General features: G+C 42.1%; 3 protein-coding genes across 3 annotated transcripts; 1 reads left to right on the top strand and 2 right to left on the bottom strand.

The window, feature by feature from the left end:
• Positions 1 to 1,383: 1,383 nt before the first annotated feature.
• On the bottom strand, positions 1,384 to 1,731 carry LOC111596145. The gene has a single exon (XM_023310229.2). It carries the CDS (start codon positions 1,729 to 1,731, stop codon positions 1,384 to 1,386), a length of 348 nt encoding a protein of 115 aa, XP_023165997.2.
• Positions 1,732 to 7,548: 5,817 nt separating this feature from the next.
• LOC111596141 (probable serine hydrolase) lies at positions 7,549 to 10,164 on the top strand. Its single transcript, XM_023310224.2, has 2 exons — positions 7,549 to 7,804; positions 9,010 to 10,164. Exons 1-2 carry the CDS (start codon positions 7,739 to 7,741, stop codon positions 10,024 to 10,026), a joined length of 1,083 nt encoding a protein of 360 aa, XP_023165992.2. The 5' UTR covers positions 7,549 to 7,738; the 3' UTR covers positions 10,027 to 10,164.
• A 2,004-nt stretch (positions 10,165 to 12,168) lies between these two features.
• LOC111596143 lies at positions 12,169 to 14,080 on the bottom strand. The gene is made up of 3 exons (XM_023310226.2): positions 13,853 to 14,080; positions 13,543 to 13,788; positions 12,169 to 13,481 (listed from the first exon to the last, which is right to left on the bottom strand). The coding sequence occupies exons 1-3, from the start codon at positions 13,923 to 13,925 to the stop codon at positions 12,334 to 12,336; spliced, it is 1,467 nt and encodes a 488-aa protein (XP_023165994.2). The 5' UTR covers positions 13,926 to 14,080; the 3' UTR covers positions 12,169 to 12,333.
• Between the last annotated feature and the right edge of the window lie 7,413 nt (positions 14,081 to 21,493).

Genomic DNA, 21,493 nt, shown 5'->3' with positions numbered 1-21,493 from the left:
ACATTGTCAACATCTGTGTGCGTGTGTGCCTGTGTGTGTGTGCGTGCGTGCAATAATTTATATGCAGCTCAAGCAAAATGTGGCTCACAACTAAAAATTTCTGTTCATTTATAATGCACGGCAAAATGCTGCAGAATTTGCACAATATCTTCAAGTGCACAACACCCACACTCACTCACTCACACACACAGAATACGCTGCCACGTGCTTAAGAAGATGATGATAGATTTGCTAACAATTGCCAGACTCAGTGAGCTTCATGTGCGCCGTTATCTGCTATCTGTGCCAACGGAACAATGGCATCTAGCAACATGGCAAAATGGCAGAGCCACACTCAAGCTGCTACGACGATGCTCTACACTTCCACCAAGGATAGCAAACGCCAGTTTGACAGTCGGGTGTAACCAACACCAATACACCTTGTGAGAACAATTATATCTTAAGATATGCATTTCGAATTTAATCCAAATATATTTTTAAAAATCTTTTGGTGCATTTCCTTAGTCAATATTTTTAAATTTATTCATATTAATTTTGATATTCATTTTTGTAGTTTTTCAATGGATTTGATGTGTATTGAAAGCATTGTAAACTCTTTTTTAGCTATTTCAAATCATTTCAGGTCAAGAATTTGTAAAATTTTGTGCTGATGCAATTTACCCTATTTACTTTTACTATGAGCTTAGTTAATACATATAAAACTGACCCCTAATAAAATTGAATTGCTTTATATTACCTATTCTTTATATGTCTTTTATATGCCTGCAAATTGTCAGTGTCACAAACTGTTGAGGAAAATCCGAATTCTTTTGAGCGTCTCTGTTATAGAGTATTAAAAAATTACTTCAACATATTGCCTGACAATGCCGTTGCCCGCTTAACTATGTGTGTGTGCGTGTGTATTTGGCCACTTTGTGATAAATTTGTAGCCATTTAATGGTTGCAGCAACACCCACGCGATCGGCTGACAGTCGTCGCAGTCGCAAGATAATTTTTCAAGCAGCCAACGGCGTCTTTTTCTGCCGCGGCATTTCTGTGGCTGTAAATGTTGCAGATCACAACTTATTCCTTTCTTCTGTGGCACAAAGAAAATTACATCAATCAAAATGCCTGAGGCGACGGGATTTAACTTTTATAATTTTTATTAATGGCCAAAATGCGCTTCGATATAAAAAGAAATGCTGTTGAATGCTTATAATTAATTAAGACATATTTATGGCAGAAGACATTGGGGAAATTGTTGTTGTTGTTGTTGTTATTATTATTATGGTTATTAGTGTTATTGTTATTGCTGTTGAGACGTTGTTGTTGTTGCTGTTGTTGTTGTTTTTGGCACATTTTGTGGGCTCCTTGAGCTGCTGGTTGACTGTCAACTTGGACCGCCTAATTGGGATTCAGCTTGAGTTCAGCGCTGACCGCATTGAGGCGCGATTTGGTTGGCAAATTGCGCTCCTTCTTCTCCACGAAGATCTGATAGTGGCCCTCGCCATAGCCAAAACTGTGCATGGTCTTCCTCATGGCATCCGGTATGAGCTTGAATCCGCCACGCCGCTCCATCAGCGGCGAGTCCAGACAGTCCGTTTGGCCCGGCTCGCAGTGGCAGTCGGGTTGCTGGCATGCCTTGTTCTCGATGATGCAGAACAACTGCAGGCACTTGCGCATGATATAAATCATGAGGAATATTATCAAATTGCTGGCCAATAGATGCTTGCGCGGCGCCAGAAACAACATCCTGACTGGTTAGACACTGGGCACTCACTATCACAGCACGTGTGCGGTATTTCTTTGCTTTGTTTGCTAGACGCTGCCAGACAGAGGGCCGAACGAGGATTGAGTGAAGGATGCCGCCGTTGCTTGGCTATATATAGGAGTTGCGCTGTTACCTACTTAGGTAATTTTTAGGGTGGTCAGGTCAGGCAGGTCCATGCAGGCAGGGTACAGTCGACGCGTTAGTCCTTCAGATTAGGTAATCGGTTTGCCTGTCAGGCAGACATCAGGCAGCCATCCAGCTAGCGTCTGATGTGTTTATGAGTTTGTGGAAAATATTAACTCAAAAATTGGTTTATCACATACAGGCAACGGCGCTTCTAGCGAAGTCTCAGCGACAGTTGGCAAACACAAAGCGACGCGCACACACACAGCTGACGGAAAAGTGAATTTCCCGTATGTCTTGATTCCTAAAAAAACTTGCATAAATTCGCAAATTGAATATAAATAAATTTCCTGCAAAAAGGCGAACGAAGGAAATCAATATCCATGCTGTGCATATGGCACGTGCCACGCCCATAGCCCCCAGTCCTGCATGGTAGAGCGCCCAATCTGCAGTCAATTCAATTTGACGTTGAGATGGCACAAAAATATCAAGTGAAAAAATATGGAGAAAGAAGTCTGTTGGCCATCTCCATCTTGCAGAAGGGACTTGGTCTAGGCTAATCAATGTGGCCAGCGCTCATTAGGACGTCAAAAAGTTGGCTCCTCTTTTTGCACCTCTAAATGTTGGTTATATATATATATATCTATATATATATATATTCTCACCTTGCGCGCTCTCGCTCTGCTCTGCAAAAAGTTGCAAAAACTTTAAGGCGAAGCTTCATTTGGACATCTGCTTTAGCTTGTTTTTCATTTATTTTGGCCATCGATTGATTATTTTTTATTTAATCTACTTTTTTTTGCAATTTGGCGCTGCAGCCCCAAACAATTTGACTTCATTTGTTGACTTAATCATTTGATTGCGTTTTTCTGCATGCGCTGATTGAATTTCTGCGCCAGTTCGTGTTCAGCCCGGGGAAATCGAGCTAATTAGTTTAATTGATAGTTTTGGCCGGGCCAACAGCACTTTTTCCTCTTTTTTGGCTTAAACTTTTGTGTGGCTTTCTCGAGTATATGTGGAATTAGGGGCAGCTTAAAGAGCATCAGCTTTGCTTTAAGTAGAGCGATTTGAGAGATTCTCTTAGCTGAGATGAAATCGCATTACTATCTGTGTAAGCTCTATAAACTGAGCTAAAAAGAATTCCAGTTTAAATTTTAACTGCTCGCTTTATGGCCGTGCATAAAGTATATATATTTCAATCTACGTTTTATTATGATTTTACGATTTTTGGTTTGATACTCGTTAAACTCTTTCAAAAGTGTTTCATATTGGATTTGCCACACGGGTACAATTGAATACATGTGAGTGCAGAGAGAGAGAAGGAGAGAGAGAGAGAGAGACAGAGAGAGTGAGTGAGACAGAGAGAGAGTTATACATGTTGTGGGCAATATTTATGTGCCGCATGTGTTGGCATTTAAGATGAGTTTTTGATGAAAGCAAATATACATATATATATATATATACATATCTATACGATATATTGGTTTGAATGGCGGCATATAAATCGTGGCATGCCACACGGCGCACGTGCTGAGCAGGAGGTCTTGAGCTGCCCTCACGTCCTTGCACTTTTTGGCAGCTTTCATAAATATTTATGATACGGCGGCGCTCCATACCACAGCTGTCCCTCCTTATAACAGACACAAGCCCTCACACACACATATATATTTATAAAGATATATTTGTGTTTGAGACGTAACAACAAAAGAAAGGTGCGTTGCCTTAGCCCGCAAGTTGACCCGGGGTTGGCGGGCCAATGCCGGGCTACGCGCCCCTATAAATTATGCATTAAAAAGTTCAACATTCAACTTGATTTTGATTGTGTTTTCTAGCTTCGTAATTGTGGCAGCAGCGCGTGCCGCAGTAAATCTGCAACGGGTTCGCTGCTCTCACCGCCCCGCCACCCACTGTCAGACTGCTCTCTAGCTACCTGTCGCCAAAGTTGGCTATTTTAAGCACATTATCCTGCAGTCACGGCGGCAAAAACAAAAGACGGAGCAAAACAAAATTTACTTTCAACGCGATTTGCATTTATTTCCCACTTGGCTGCCAACAAATGGTGGTCTTTAATTCCATTGAAATTGCGATTTCGTATTGCTGAAGAAATGTGCAGTCCGTGTTTGGGGCCACAACAAATAATGCGTCCACAAACTGTCTGCTTACTTAGCCAACTGATGGCCGAGACCTGCGGCAGACAGGGAGACACCGAGAGAGAGAGAGAGGCCATTAGGCAAAGGTAACTGAAGCACACTGTGGATGGGCCTTTTGCAACATCAACAGCAACAGCAACAGCTATAACAACAGCATCTGCATCCATCAGACCAAACAATTTCCGTCAAATTTCCATGCGCTGACAAAAGCTTTTCACTTGAGTGCCAGACAAAAGCCGAGAGCAGGGCGAAAGGCAGTCGCCCGAGCAGGCTGGTTGAGAAATGTTTGCATTACGTAGCCAGAAATTAAATAAGTACAAAGTCGAATCTAAAATGCGCTTTCTCAGCTAGATAAAGGCTATAAGAGTATTAAAATGAATTGTTCTATTAGAATTTCAGCTGAAAAAGGATTAGAGCTGCAATCCAATTGTCTGTACTGAAGCCTGAATTCTGGGCTTCCATGGGACGTTAAGCGTTTCATAGATATGGCAGCCCTCGATTAGGACCTGTCAAGCAGCAGGATTGAGACGTAAAGCAGGCCTTCAAATGACTACCTTGATGTTGTGCTGTTTACTCTGGGCTTCTGGGAAACATTTAGTGCTTCATAGGCATGAAACGTCAGCAGCAGCAAGCCAACTGTGAGACAGGAAATTGGATTCAGTTGCATACCTCAAGGTTCTATTACTGATCTTGGGTTTCTAGAATTTGCCTAGCGCTTCATATGAAAAAATCAAAGTCTTTTGGTGTCTCTCATCACTTCCTGACTTTAATTCTAAAGTTAGCGAAAGCAGCTTTTCATGTAACTGCTCCAAAAACTAATATGGATTTGTATTTATATGAAACTTAAGCTTCGACTGTCTGTGCCTTTGCTTGCAGCTTTTGCCAAGCGCTTGAGTTAGCTGAAATACTAGAATCGGTGTTAGGCTCGCTTAATGCTCAAAGCCAGTTAGGTGTCTGCCAGGGATCTGCGCCTGCCAGCCTCTTAACAGACATATTCAAAGTCATTACTTTGCATTTTACACCTGACAACAAGGTAGCGTAAAGGCTGAGCCACCAACAAAGGGCGCAGCTAACCATGTCTTTCGGCTTTTGGCATGGATCCAGAAATATTTACATATCTATATATACATGCGATGGACAGCAACATGACTGAGGCAATTGTTATCTCAGCTGGAGGCTGGAGCTCCTGACAGCGTGGACAGCTTGCGAACTGAGCCACTGCAGCCAGTTCACCCACGGATGGTCATTAGCCAACTTTGCTGTGACCGCGGCTGTGGCTGCGACAGCGACTGCGACTGCAACTGGCCGGCCAGCTGTTGGCCCTGCTGCTGTCATTCAAATGTCATTAGTCCATAGACTGGGTCAAGCCTGTCCAGCCTGCAGGTGAGGCGTGTGCGGCGCATGCGGCGCAGTCTCGTAATTTCATTTCGAAAACGAGCGCAAATTGGCGCTTGCTGCATGTGAGCAGCGCCTTGCCGGCTGCATTTGATTAAATGTTGCCACGGCTCCATTTGCTGCTCTTAGGTGCGCTCGATTCTTTACTTTTAATTGCATCGAAATTAAAACGCTTTGCATACTTCTCTGCGTCAGATTTATGATTGCAATTCGTTATTTATCACACAGCTGCCCCCACTTCGATGGCATTTTCAATTTTGAATTGGAAAAAGATTTATGCTTTTCGCTTGCTGCACTAAATTTCGCTTTTCATTTTCCATTTTCCATTTTCTTTTTTTGTGGAGTATCAAAAATCTAACCGCGGGCTGCAATTTTCGACTGTTCATTTTGATTCGTTATGCGAGTGGGCGGGCCGCGCCCTGCCAAGCCTGGTCTGGTCTTCTGCGCGAAAAACTAGTCTAACAAATTTATTGTGTAAACTGTTGTCGACATCGGTATTCGACGCATTGCTAATGGGTTTTTGAATATGTTTATACAAGTGCGCTCGCTGCGTGGATCTCGGCCAAAGCGCTCTATAAATATTTATTGATATTTTATCTTTTTTGTTTCTGCCACAAAAAGTGCAAAAGTGGCAAACGCAATTAAATTCAATTAAATTGATTTGAATTGCGTTTTTTATTGCCGAATATCGTATACAATTTAATCGCATTGATGCTTGCTCTCTTTTGGTTTTTTTTATTGTATTATTTTGGGTCTCCTGCATGGCGGGAATATCGCTAACAAATTGTTAATTGAATTCATTTCGCTGGCATTATCTGGCATATGAATTATTGCTGCGGCCATTTAGCAGCTAAAAAGCTGACAACATAAATAATGTAAATGTTAATTGAGTTTTTTGTTATGAGTTTTTGTGCATTTTGATTTGCGATTGGCTGATTTAGTGGCAGAGCGGATTGATGTGTGGTATGCATGTTAGATATAGCCAGGCTTATCGTTACGTAAGGGGATAATGTTTGTAGGCAAATACATGGGACAGGCAGCACAAGGCTTGGCTGAGAGCGAGGTGAGTTTGCTGTAGTGTAGTCTTTGATCTCAGCAGGGCTATAGACTTATAGGTAAGTACTTGTATAACAGCCGCATATCAAGTTCATTTGACATCAGCTTTCTTACTTTTTGTCATCGTTGACCGTCTCGTACTTAAACCCATCTCATATGTGTTAGTTTGATATATATTTATAATCTTCTAAGCTAAGCGTTGTACCTTATAGATACCTCCACTATATCCCTCCAAACTGCATTGTTTAAAATAATAATTCATATGATTATATTAATACTCGTTCATATACTTATATTCCTATTCATTCATAAGCGCATATTTATATGCATTTATATGTATATCCCGTGTCTGCATTGCTCCTATAGCAGCTTCGCACGAGGTATAGAGTATCGTTCAGTGCCCACTAGAGCACGCTTACTTGTTCCTCTTTACGATGTTTCCATGTGAAGTTTAATCAATGCCCAACAGCGTAAAAGCTTTTTTATGGAACGCAAGCTTTTATAGCAAAACTTATTCGCTTAAGATCACTGAGTGTATGCAAAGTTTATATGAATATATACAATCAAACAAGCGCACACACACATACGTATTTATACTTAATATAATATATATATATATATATATATATATATATATATATATATATATATATATATATATATTTATATAAATATTTATATATCTATATATACACTCTTTAGTAATTATCTTTACATTTTAAGCTTTAGTATTTATTTGCTTTTGCGATCCAGCTGTAAAAGATAAAGCATTTCTGAGTAAAAGCTCGCGCACTTGGTAGCTTGAGCTTTTCAGAAAGTTTGGCAGCTTTGCTGTTGCGCTGAGCTGAGGGAACGTATCAATACGATCAAATGACAAAGACTCGCTCTGCTACCTTCTCTCTTTCTCTCTCTCTCTCTCTCTCTCACTGCTCTCAGTTTCTTTCGCTCAGCTCATCTCTTCAGGTGTGTTCCTTGCCCAACCATTGATTAGCTCAGCTAATGAGTCCGATTAAAGGTCAGTTGGCACTCTTTGCTCGCATTTCCGTAGAACTTAATGTGAGCGACAAAACAGAATTTGTTTTAGTTTAGTTTGCGCGCTGTTCGCGTTCATTGCTCCGTTCCGAGTCACATAAAATCGCTTGCGGCAAATTAAATAACTTTTGCTATATTAAAACATATATGTAAATCGAATAGAAAGCATTTAGTATATGCATGTGCGTATACCTAGATTATATCATATTAAACGACGCGAGTTGGCACCAACATGACAGCAGTTCCAGCGGCCGGGCAGCAAATTGAACTCAATGAACAACTGCAACAACACGAACTGGTAATTAATTAAGCAACAACTGTTTGGGGCTCATAAACATTTATTAAAGGCAAATGCTGAGTTGCAGTGCGGCTTATCAGAGTCAGATACAAATCACACACACTGGCTATGTCGTGAATACCTTTGAACCGGTTCGATTGCAATTTGAACCGTCTCCGCTTATCGCCGCCGGCCCATATGTAATATGCCTGCCTGATAAGATTTTTAAGCCACGCGAATCAGAAATCAATAGGAAATTAGACATTTGCTGCAGCTGAACAAAAGTCTCAAGTTGAAATTCCGATTGCAAGTTAGATAAGTGGAGTTGAAACTTGCTCGGTTGCCCTTGCTGTTATTAAGCTCATTAGAAGTTCATCAAAATGTCGGCAGCGGCCGGGAGGAGAGGGGTGGCAGCGCCGGCAGTTTTTGGTATGAAACTTTTGCAGACTCTGTGTCACAGTTGAAAGCATTTTGCGCTAATTTTCAAGTTGAACGAGCGAAACTCTTCGGCAACAACAAAGACAATTGAAAAGTGTCGTGAAAAGTTTTTTTTGTGGCCCAAAACTACGAAAATCCATTTGTCGACATTTAAAGTTTGCATGCGCTACAAGTCAATTGCAGGCGGGCGGCAGGCATCCCTGGCTCAGCCTTCTCCTCGCTATCTCGGGGAGAAAAAACCTAGATGATAAATTGTTGGCTAGCTTCGTACTGACTGCTGGCCATCAATCTGCTGCGGCGCGGCTCAGTTGTCAATTGTTTGAACTTCTTTCACGTGTAAACCAAACGATTGATCAAACCAATATGAGCTGCCGAAGCACGACACCGCCTAACGAATACCCTAACAACCGCTAGAAATTGTTATCATACGGGTAAATCAACATTTGTGTATTTGCCTTGAATGATTTGTAAGATTTACACTTTGATTAGATTAGGTCGAGATTAAAGTCGAACATCGATTTAGTTATATAGTATTAGACAGCTACCGTTATCAATTTCTGTTTAGTTTTCTCGTCAATTTCGTTACGAGTCTCAATATATATTATTTGTACCCACTCAGGCATACTTACGAAATGAGCTGCCAAACTGCCATCCTTTTGTTTTGTTGCCGCTTCGAACCCTTTTCGATTGCTCAAACACCCTCGGGCTATTCCGTACACTATCAAGTTTTGGCATGTCAATTAGCTGTGTGTGTGTGTCGCTCTCTCACCTTTTTGCTACCTTTGCAGCCGATGGACGTGCGCATCAATATGCCCTGGGGCTATGTGGTAGGCCGCTGGTATGGCAATCGACAGGTACGTCCCATACTCGCCCTGCACGGCTGGCTGGACAATTTGGGCACATGGAATGAGCTGCTGCCGCTGCTACCCAAACACCTGGGCGTCCTGTGCATTGATCTGCCTGGGCATGGGTTTTCGTCCAAGCTGCCGGAGGGGATTGCCTATCATTTTGTGGACTACCTGTGCGTGATACTGCGCATTATGGAGGAATATGGCTGGCAGAAGGTGTCGCTAATGGCGCATTCGATGAGCGCCATGTTGTGCTTCATCTTCGCCTCGCTCTATCCGCATCGCCTGGACATGCTGATCAGCATTGATATTGTGAAGACGCGCTACCGCAAGCCACCATCGCAGATAGATTACCTGCGCACCAACATCGAGCGCTATATGGTCGAGGATGAGCGTTTCGCCAATGCGAAGCGCGAGGAGCCGCCAGCGTACACCTGGCAGGAGCTGGAGTATGTGCTGCACAAGGGCTCGGCGGGCTCGGTGCCGCTTGAGAATTGCCACCACATCCTGCACCGCAATGTGGCCAAGTCGACCAAGTATCCGGACAAGTACTACTTCTCCCGCGACGGTCGCTGCAAGTATTACTTCGAGTTCCACACGAGCCCACCCTTTGCCGCCGAGCTGGCGCGCACCATACGCAACGTGCCCTATTGTGTGATCAAGGGCTCCGAGTCGAACTTCATAGACGGCGAAAGTCAGGAGGTTATTGACATACTGCGCTCCAATAATCCACACTTTGAGCTGCACGAGGTGCACGGCACACACCACGTGCATCTGAACAATGCGAAGGGCGTTGCCGAAATAATCAATCCATTTATAATGCATCACAGACCGCCGCATCTGGAGACGTGGACGGTGGATGAGCAAGAAGAGCTGCCAGAGGTCGTACAGAAGTTCGCGCTGGCCGTCGATGAGGCCGAGAATGTGAAGCGCAGAAAGAGAAAAAGCAACCTCTAGCTGTTGCACTCATCTCTGAGTCGTTGACAGCGCGACACGCTTGACACCAGAACAGAATTTAGTTAGAACCTTAAATCAATCAAATCGTAGTTAAGCAGAAAAAGAAAATCATAATTTAAGCGTCAATATATTGATTATGAAGCACAATAAAAATATATATTTGGTTTGTTTTGCTTTCTTGCTACAGTTTGCCAAAATGCAGACGATTTTATCTTAATTACTTTCGGAATAACCTGGATTTTTTTAAGCTTATCTAATCCCTGCTTATATTTACTGCGAGCATTTGCTATGTGCAAATATATATGTACTTTTGTTTTCAGTAAATTACACCACATGCACCTTTTTCCATTCGATCAATCAAGCTCGGGCTGGCATTTAATTTCGCTTTAATCTTTGGGTCGCAGTTCATTGGCCACTTCATTAGTGATAAGGGAGCAAAGGATGTGCGGCATCCACTTAAAAACAATGGCGTTGCAGAAAAACAAAAGGGGCCACAAGAGAGTGTGTGTGGGTGTGTATGTGCGTGTGTGTGTGCGTGGGTGTCTCTGTGAACATTTTCAATGTGTGCCTCGAGGTATGCTACACTAAACAGCAAAGGCAGACGAAGTATCGATATTGAAAGCGAGGCACCCGCCATCGGCCACACAGCGCCTGCCAACCGCCGCCATTCAATGGGTGAAGCTCCCACGGCCCAACTTCTGGTTTGAAAAAATAAACAAATTTAACGTTTTTATTGCCATAGCACGTTGCGGCCGGGTTTTCTACGTAAATTAAATTAGGTAGGAGCCGGAAAAATTGCGCCACCGACGCTCGCAGTGGCAGAGAGACAACGCTGCTCCGGCTGCCAGCGGCTGCAATGCGATTACGTTTCTCCGACGTAACGAAATTGATAGCGGATATAAATGTTTAATGTTTCGGCAATAAAATTGTGGCAAAAGGCTGGCGAATCACGGCGAAGGGAGCAGGCAGCAGGCGGGCATTTCACTTTTGTGGCCAGCGCAACTTCTGGACGCTGGACTGATAAAGCATCTTTATGATAAATTCTGTTGTGGTTAACGCGCAATTTAATTTGTTAAAAATCAATAAAAGCGAAAATCATTTATGCGAACAGCACTCGTGCCTCAACTATTAGAGCGAGAGTAGCTAACCTGCACTTAAACTCTTATCATAATATTTACATTAAAATTCAGAGGGCACTTTTGGCAAATTGTATTGAGTGAATTAGTTCATGGAACGATGTTTGAGAAATGAATAATGAAAGCTTCAAGTAGTTGAGCTTAGAATGTTTATGTTGTTTTTCAGCTTCATTTCATACATTCAATTTGATAGACATTTAAAGAGAAATAACAAGTTTGATGTAGATAGGGGGATAGAGAGTGTTTCTGATGCATTTCCAGTAGCCATTTGAGAGTCTGTTTTGCTTTCAGTTTTGCTTTGTCTCTTTACTTTTCACATGCTCACTGAACTTCGTGTCCCTTACACTGCCGCTCTGAGCGTGCTTCACATTGAGTTCTACGAGAATTGCGCCACACTCGGTCGATGCGACTCTCTCACTGTCAAACCTTGCCCTTTGCACACATTTCTCACTAAAAGTTAACATTTAACAGTTAACATTTGTTATAACATATACAATCTGAATCTTCTTATACTGTGAATGGTGTGCAGTAGTAATAATATAGGTCAAGAATTTTTTGCCTTTGCTTTTATTGCCTTAGACTACATATACCATTTAGCCTTGGGCCTTAACAAAGGCGTGGGCCCATGGGCCAGCATACACATCTTAAATTCCTCTGTTTTGCCTTTTCAGCCTTCACCTGTTGTTGTTAACTGTTTAAGGGAGCTGTGTAGCCGAACTGTGGAAATTGCTAGACATTGATGTAACACTGAGTCTCGCATAAGCCAGTCAGTTCCAGTCCATTTGCGTAGAGCTTTGTTTTGTAAAATACGAATTTTATTGAAGTGAGACTGCATTGCAGGGCAGCATTGAGCGTTGAGCATTGACTTGGTGACTTTGCTGTTCCCTATGGGACTTGTTAGATACAAGTAGCTTTGCACTTAAAAAACTGAATTTGAAACCCACTCTCACATTCGGATTGATATCTATAAGCATCCAAGTGCAAGCCAAAGTTAAGCTTGGATATTGAATATATTAAAGTGGTTTTCTTTTTATATAATTTTTCTTTTAAATTCTGCCAAGTTAACATAAGTTTTAAAACTTGGCTTTCTTCGAATTCTATTACTACAAAATACATGTCTAGATATAGCTTGTTGTCTGTGTGCATAACTGACGACGTAACCTTCAGAAACTCAAAACTTATTCGCTTTGTCATTGCCAGCGTAGGAGTTAATTGGAAACTGTTGAAAGACGCGCGACTTGTCGAGCTGAACGGACTGCAGCTCATGGGGCTGCTTGTTGTGGGCGAGAAAGTGATTGGTGTGCCAGAACTGGGTCTGGGCAGCTGGCAGATTGAGGCGTCGTATGCCCAGCAGACGGTTGCGCACGTCAACCAAACTGGCGGAGCGCGGCTGTAGCCAGAGCACCAACATGATGGCCAACAATGTCAGCAGTAGATATGTCAGGCTGCTGGCCAACAGCGCTGTCCACACATTATCCACGCCCACCTCGTACTTGCTGGCCTCCATTATGGCCAGCTGCAGCACAAGGCCCACGGCCAGCGACAGCTCTGCATAGAGAAATGGCGAGCATTCCAGCAGCCAGTGTAGGGCCTGGCTGGACAGCATGCCCACGCAGGCATAGATGAGGCACAGAAACAAATAAGAATGCTCCGATTGATCCTCATCATAGATGCAAAGCAGGGCAGCTACCAGCGTCAGCTGAATGACGCCCATCAGCAAATACAGGAGCTTTGGCGTGTAGCGCAGCAGCAAGAGGGCACTCAGAGCACAGCCGCCGGCATACAGAGCAAATGGTGTGAATAGTTGGGCGCCTTGCATAAGTACCGTAGTGGAGGTCCACATGAGCTGCAGGTGGACAGGCGAGTGCAGCAGGCAGCAGCGTTGTATCACCAAGACAAGTCCGCCCAGCAGCAGGACAAGCCATTGGCGACTACGCTGAAGCCGATAGTCCTGGCGGTCCACAAACTGAGCCAAAATGGCCTGGCGTGGCAAAAAGACCAGACGTTCCTCGTTGAGCAGATTGAAGACCAAGTCACGTGACTGCTTGTAGTTGTGCACGCCCAGATGCTGCAGCAACTCATTGATGAGCACGAACATCAGCAGCAGCAAATTGATGCCCAGCTCGATGAGCCCGCAGCGCTGCGGCTCGAACTCGTTGAAGATGACAAAACCAATGACCAGGCCGCAGGCATGTGAAGCGTTGCCCATGGCAATCCTCGCCGGGCGCAAGCCCGAAGCATCGCTGCGCAGGCTCACATAGCTAAAGCTGGCCAAATAGACCACGCTCAAGCCAATGAAGCTGAAGTAGTAGCTAACCGCTGAGCGAAGCAATGTGGATAGTTAATTTAAATATGAAGTCAGCTCTACTGCCTCGCTTACCCAACTGTTTGCTGAGCATGAAGCAGCTGCCCAGCAGCGAGCACAGCAGCCCATAGAAGATGATGTAATAATGATCAAAGCTATAGCGCTGCTTGCCATGCTTGCGCAGTGTCCAGCCGAGGGCCAGGGCCAGCGCCATAATGCCAGCTAACAGAGCATACCAATGTGGCCACAGATTGTCATAGACCAAGGCGGACTTCAGATAGTAGCCCAGCGAGAAGCCGCTGCCCCACAGGCAGCACAAAGCTGTAAAGCAAGAGACATATCAGACAAGCAAACAAGTGTTCATTTCAAGTTTGTTTACACGTACCTAGCACGTCGGGCAGCTGGAGCATATTGCGTACTGCCTGCCAAAGGGAATCAGCCAACGAGCGGAACTGCATCGATGGGCATGGACATCTGTGTGTGCTGAGAGCGTTGTCACAAATGATACCAAATGCATTCGGCGAAGCGGGTAAGAGCTGTCAGTGGCTGCTGGCAGATAGCACGATCTTGTCATTGTCGAGCCAACTGATAAGATAAATGAAGCCGAACATGAGACGCCATAATTAAACGACTCACGAATCAATAAGGTCTGTGAATCAGCATGCTGTTAGATGGCATTCTTTTCTCAGCTCAGTTGCAACATAAACAAATCAAAATTTGACTGTGAGAATGAAAATTATAAAAAAAATAATAAATGATAAAATAGTAAAAATCTATATTTTAGGATTTGCCATTGCATCCAGATACTCTTATCACTTTTTATATCAAAACTGTGCAGAGAATAACTAAGCACAAGAATTGGTTTACATATGGCATATAAAAATATATATATTTAAATTTCAAGCTTCTGCTTCTTGTATTCATTTGCATAAAAACCATTTACCCATTTAGGGATATAAAAGTTATCTCTTAATTTATAGACATAAAATATTTATAGCCAACTGTCGATAAATTTTGAGTGAAATCAATTGAGAGCTGAGGCTATTCATGAAATAAATTCATTTCATTTTAAATATTGATAGAAATCTTCTGAGCAATTTCTTCTAGTGGGCAATGTATATGCTGTCAGCATTGCAAGCTATAAAATAAATCAAATTCAATCGGAAATGCAATTTGTTCGAGACTTAGAGAAAATATTTAGCTTGTGTTGGTGTAAGGTATGCTTGCTGGCTTGTAAATTTCATAGTTAATGAATTGGATCTAAGATATGCAATCAATTGAAACAAACGACTCGAAGTACACAAATCAAAATATTTGCAACAATGAAACAATGAAATACGATAATTTCAGGGTAAATATTGAATTGTGAGCAATGTTTGGCTCAGTACTAGATATGCATCTAAGGTGTGCTTCAGTTGAACTGCAACTGTTGCCGTTGGCAACTAAATGCAACTTGCCACATGCAACCAAGTGGCACATAAACACACATAAACACTTGACGCACACGCATGCATATCTAGCTAGACTTGCGACGTGAAGTGTTTGCGGAATTCTAGGCAGCGCCTAAAAGCATGCAACACTTTTTTCTTCCTGTCGAGCTCTGGCCGAGGGGCTGCTGAAGAGGCACCCACAACCCTTGAAGCCAAGCACTGGCTAATTAGTTGAAGTTGTTGCCAGTGTTGCCAGTAAATTGACTTTTGACGATGCGGTTGTTGGTGCAGTTGGTGTTGCACTTGCTGTTGCTGTTGCAACTGCCATTGGTTTTTATGCTTATTTTGGCATTTTGCACGCATTTGCTTTTGACCTTTTTCTGCGCTTGGAGAGTTTTCTTTAGACTGCAGCGAGGCAGACAGCGAGCGAGAGAGACTACGAAGCTTATGAATTCAGTGGAGCAGGCACTAAGCTGCTTTCATAGAATTTCCATTTAACATTTGCCATTTTCCTTTGCCAGTTGAATGAGTGTCTTAGCTTAAGAAGATTTGCTCTGTAATTACGCATTAAATAACTCAGCTGCGGGCTGAAGAATGCAGTTTAGTGCATAAATATTAGGCATCTTATGGGCCATAAAGCTAAGCACATTGTGTTGCCATAACAATAAATTGTGTTTAAAAACAGCAGCAGCAACAGCAGCAGCAACAGCAGCAGCAGCAGCAGCAGCAGCAGTGGCAACAGCAACAACATTGTTGACTGCATTTAATTTTGCTGAGGGTGGCCACTTAGTGGCTCTCGACAGGGCTTCCGTTTTTGTTGCTGTTGTAGCATAAATTAAATTAAAGCTGCACGAGCAACAGAATCAGTTGTGACCAGGCCAAGACCGAACCAATGGCTGGCCCACCAACGTGCAATTACTCAGTTCAGAGCAGGGGGAGCTGGCGCCTAAATCATGCCACACCCATGCACACACACGCCCCCTGTTTGACCTTCAGACAGTTGCAAATGTGTAAACATTTTTCAGCAGCAGCAGCCCACATGACAAACAACAACCCGACCTATGTCACCCCGGCCCGGCCCGGCCAGACCAGGCGAGGCCGGGCCATCTTTTGCGTTGTCACAGATACTTTGCGCTGATTTATGTAAATTGCTTCGGCCCCGCACTGAAATCATGAAAAATCGTTAATTGTGGCAAGTGCTGGACACTCGTTTGGCTTGAAAAACTTCTTGCATGCATGTGTTGCATGCAGCAACAGCAACAGCAACTACAATTATAAAAATCCGTTAACTCCCTCGCACGCTCTTTGACTCTCGCCTGACTCGCAGCAATTATGCAAATTTTAATGCCGCCTGCGCGGCAAAAGTTAATGCAACTTGCTGCATGTTTGCATTATTAAATTAATGCACTTTAAAGCATTCGCTCTTGCAACCTGCTTTTCATGCTTTTATCGCTACAAATATTTTGCCTTCTTTTTCTCTCTTTCGCTCTTTTCTCTCTCTCTCTCTCTCTTTGTCTCTTTCTCTCTCTCTGTGCAACCAAAGTGCATTTTAAATGAGCGCATGAAGCGAACTCTTGTGCTGAATTTTTCATGCAACTCGTGCAGCTGGACGACAGTCTATAGTGTATAGAGTGCGGGTTGATTGAAGTTTTCTAAAATACAAACATATTAAATTACTTTATTCGCCAAGGATATTGGCAAAGCTAAGGAGAGCAAAATATTGAAATATAATATGAATAAAATAGTGAATGAAATTTATATAAACCGATAGATAGAGCTGCCTGCTGACAGCAACTTTTAGCTAAACTTTTAAGCAAGTTGATGAAGTATCAATCAAGCAATGGAAATATAATTAAGGCTTAAGCCAACTGACAAAAATAAATGCTTCTGCACAATGATCAAAGTGAAATGTGCAAATTAAATAATTCTCAAAAAATGGTTGAAATCTATAAGAGCAAAGCGAAATGAAATAAATTCAAATAGAATTTCAAATTGTATTGAATAGAATAAATAATGGAGCAAATTAAAATTGCAAAAGGAATGAAATGAAATAATTGGAAAATAACATGTTAAATAAAATATGAAAGAAATGAAATATAAAACAGAATGGAATGGATTAAAATAAATTGCAATAAATGTTAAAATGATTTCAAAAATATATACAAGAAAATGGTTCAAATGGAATGGAACAATTGGAATGGAACAAACGGAATGGAACAAATGGAATGGAACAAATGGAATGGAACAAATGGAATGGAACAAATGGAATGGAACAAGTAGAGTAGATAATGTAATGACAATTGTTATCAATTCATTTTAAATATGAAACTATATGGAATGGAACACAATGACAACATATTTATTCACAATAATAAATACTTATTCACAATAATTATGATATACACGAGTAGTAATATTATTAACTGTTATAGAGCAAAGATCTCACAGAGTTTTACGCTTTGCCATATACATTTTTCATTGCCATTACTATAAATAATGAGTAAAAAATTAAATAAATTGTAGTCTTCTTCGTTACATGTACTTGGTGTTGACTCTGTGCTATTTGCCTGCAACATAGAGCTTAATTTGATGATGATGTTGATATCTGACAAGGTAAGCAAACAGCGTGCGCCTGCAATTACTTAAATTCATGACGTTTGTCTTTTATGAAAATGATGAGGCACTCAGTTGCTGCAGTTTTATTGACCAACGTACAGGTAGCTGCAGATGAAGTCAAACAAATGGTAGCTGTAAAAGTGCGAGTGGCGCAAAAAACTACATAAAAAAGGTTATGTGGCTGGCGAAAAACAAAAACTGAAACCCAAAACCAGAGCCGAACCCAAGCCCGAATGCGAACTCTAAACCAAAGCTAAGCCAAACCCCAAGCATTGCCAGTTTTTATGTGACGCTATAAATAAAGTAATAACATCATTTTGAAGTATCTCATTACGTGTTACGGCGGCTATGAGTATGTCAATTTTTTACGACATTCAACCGAACACCGACAAAAAAGAGAGAACAGCCGGCGTGCACGGCTCTGCCAAAGACATTTGCAGCCAAAAAGGAAACTTTCGAGTAGTTTTGGCCTTAAAGTGTGCCACACAATTGTAAGTGTGTGTGTGTGTGTGTGGGTGTTTGTGTGTGTTAGGCATTTATGCAAAACTTTGCTGGCTGACCTCAAATCCCAACGCTTTGGCAATTAGTTTTTTCTTTCTGCCAATGGCCAGCAGCCCAATGCCACTTGTGCTGTGTGGGTGTATGGGCGTGGCATGTGACAGCCTGAAAGCCATCAAAATGATGGCAAACTATCAAATGGCCAAGGCACACATTTGCACAGCTGCCGCAATTAGCACGTTTCGCACATTGATTTGACCCACACACAGACAATTTAAGAACTTAAGAACTTGAGTAGATAGTGCTTGGGCATGAGTTATTAAAATACTTTTTCTACTGTAATTATTAATTATGTAATATGTTGAAATGCGCATTCCCTGTTAGCCTCAAGTATTTGGCCAAGTTAAGAGCAATTCTCAGTTGTGATTGTGTTTGTGGATGCGAGCTTTGTGAAGTGTTTCAAGTGCTGAGCAAGCCAAAAGTTTTATTTCTTTATAAATTCTATTGTTAAGGTCTTGTTTGCTCGAATTACTTTTAAGGATATGAACTTGGAAGTTTCAAATAGATTATTTTTCGTAGCTTTTATCAATTTGTTGCTGTTGTCGAGCTCATATTGAAATTCATTTTAATAATCCAAATCATGGCCTTGCTTGCCTTTCTATCTGCTTGCGGCCCAGCTCTAAGCTTAGCTTAGTCACACACTTTGGCTCAAATTGTGTTCTTATAGCTGACAGAATGCACATCATTCAGGCTTAAAATTCTCTTTGCTTCAACTTTATGCCTAATTCTTGGCATGCTCGCTCTTGCTTCATTCGTTTCATTGATTTAGTTGAATTCGTGCACTTTTACACTCTCCAGCACAAACATATTCTCTTTTATTTTTAAATTAACTGTCTGTTCATTTTTAGCATATTTATTTGGCCCGCGCCTAGCATTTGGGTCTCGCATTAGCATAAAATGTCAATTTTATTTATTTTATCGCCTAGAAGAAGAAGAAGAACAAGAAGTAGAAGCTCAGCGACTCATTTAGTTTCGTCTGCTTTGCTGGCAACGCATTTTTCACTTGCAATTTACATTTCTTATTTTCTGTGGGCCTTATCGCGATAAGAAATAGCTGTTAGGCACTGTAGCACTCCATAGATGCCGTCAAAGCAAATGCTACTGAGAGAGAGAGAGCAGCTAACGCTTGGCTGTTGGCAGCGTTGGCTCATAAGAATTGAGTGCACTTTGGGCATGCATAAATATTTCGCATGCTCTCGCTAAGCATGCTTCAATTACAAGCTTTTGCCATTTGGCAATTATCGCGAGGGTACGAAATAGTGAAGCCAAGCAGCGACAACGTCTAGACTAAATAGGGGCAGCCAACACGTGTCTGACAGCGCCAGACACGGCCAAGATTGGCTCGCTGGCACGGCCTGGCTGACTGACTGGCTGTCAACAAGCGTCAGCGGCAGTAGGTGGTACTTTCTTTAAAACTGTCGCTTGAAGAAATTCTGAAGTGGGGAAAAAATTACAAATTGAAAACAGGCTGTCAGAGCAGAAAGAGTAAGAAAAACACAGCGGGAAATGCTGCCTCACACACACACACGGACACTCACAAATACATGCTTGCCTTGCTAACTGACAGGACGCTGCTGTTGATGGCTGGCAATGTCCTGGCATGCGTGCAAATGCTTCGCCACTTAGTTTTGATCAAGTTGCGAACTTTACATTTTGCACTCAAATGTTCCGACAATCAGAAGTGAAACAACTTTTTGCCTCAACACAAACTGTGTTCAAGAATTTTGCCCCACTGCATTTTGCAGTTGCTGTTGCCTACTTGAATGCATGTGACAGACAAGGCTACGACCATTGGTATACCCTGTATTCGTGTTAGGTGTTCCAGATAGTACAGGGTATGCCGTTGCCTCTCTCTCATAGAGTTTCAGATCTACTTAGGAATTGCATTCATATATCTCTCCTACACTGGCAACCAGTAAAGGCTTTCCAATCTAAATAAGATTTCATTGTGTAAATTTCTGCTTGTATTGTGAGCATTGCAAGTCCCAGGCAAATCCAGGTTTTTATACGGTTCAAATCCCGCCTTGCATTTATTTGTACAGTTAAATTTGCGTGCTTATAGCTAAATGGCTTGGTTTTGGGTTGTTTGTGTTTAAATTTGTTTATGGGGCTGGTTCATTTTGGTTTTGGCAATTTCACGGCTCAATTCATGCCACAGAATGTTGCCAGAAATATATTTGCCAAACAAATTAAAATTTACATTGATATCAAAAAGTTGTTGCAACAAATTACACGGCATTCGCCATTGGCAAACAGGCAAACAGCAGGCGAAGAGGCAAACTCGCAGCGAGAGAGCAGCCAAAAACTGAATAAATACAAAATGCAAGTGCAAATAAACAAAACGAAGGATGCGAATGCAAATGACGGCCAATGCGGAGAACAAAGTGCAGAGCAGCCCAGAGCAGAGCAGAGCAGCGCAGACAGGCGGTTAGCAAGGAGCTGCGTGTGGTGTGGCACATTTTTAGGCACTGTACGTGCCGCGTTGCCAGCTTTGCTTTATTCTTACTTTATTTGATGAATTTCTTTGGCTTTCGCTTGCAGGCACACTGTGGCACGTCGCCCGCCTGGCAAATTCCAGCAAATGGCAATCAAATTTCGCTTGGCTGCTGCTGTTGCTGCTGTTTAAATAGACCGAAACCCAACTACAAAGCTTATCTGGATGAGAAACTAATGTGCACATGTCAAGCTGTCTGGCAGCTCGGATATTTATCTTGATTGCCCTTTTTCAGTTGTTGTGGCAAGTTGGGGACAACAGTGCGTATGATTTATTTGAATTGGTTAGATAAAAAGTTTAATTGGATTTCATGCAAATTGCAGCTTCGCATTGCATTTATGCACTCGCTTTTAATTAAAAGCTGGCGCATTATTTGACTTTGGAGTACTTGGGAAATTATAGTTAATTGTGTTTAGCCAGCCAGCCAGCGAGAGAGATAGAGCGAGTCTCTTTTGCGGAATTTATTAGAATATTCAGCATGGCATAAATTAATACGCTAGCCGCAAATTCACAAGTTTTTGGGCCACAAATTGAAACAGCAGTGGAAATGGCCATTTCTAATTACTGACTCCGTTTGAACTATTGTGACAGTTCGTAGTTCAATTACGGGCCAAAATGCCAAAAATTCCAAACAGACCACACAATTAAGCACACAGACGCTAACACACACTCACAAACGGACACAAATACAAAAACTATTGTCTCTGCTTGCCTCGGAGTAAAATCAAAAATAAACTTTTCAATTACAAACTTTTTAACTACGATTTCCAATTACAAAGGATACGGCCAGTTGCATTTTCGTCCAACTCCAAACACGCTGGGGCCAGGAAAAACAACAAAAAATGCAAACTATCCTCTTTTGTTGCTGTAAATTCCCTGAACTAGCTCACTTACAGTGTAAATCGTGGTCTCTGTGGAAATTTTTGAA

This window comes from Drosophila hydei, unplaced genomic scaffold (assembly GCF_003285905.1).
Source record: "Drosophila hydei strain 15085-1641.00,03,60 unplaced genomic scaffold, DhydRS2 tig00000001-arrow-pilon, whole genome shotgun sequence".
Taxonomy (NCBI): domain Eukaryota; kingdom Metazoa; phylum Arthropoda; class Insecta; order Diptera; family Drosophilidae; genus Drosophila; species Drosophila hydei.
Note: the sequence above shows the minus strand (reverse complement) of the source record. Positions and strands in the feature narration are given on the sequence as shown.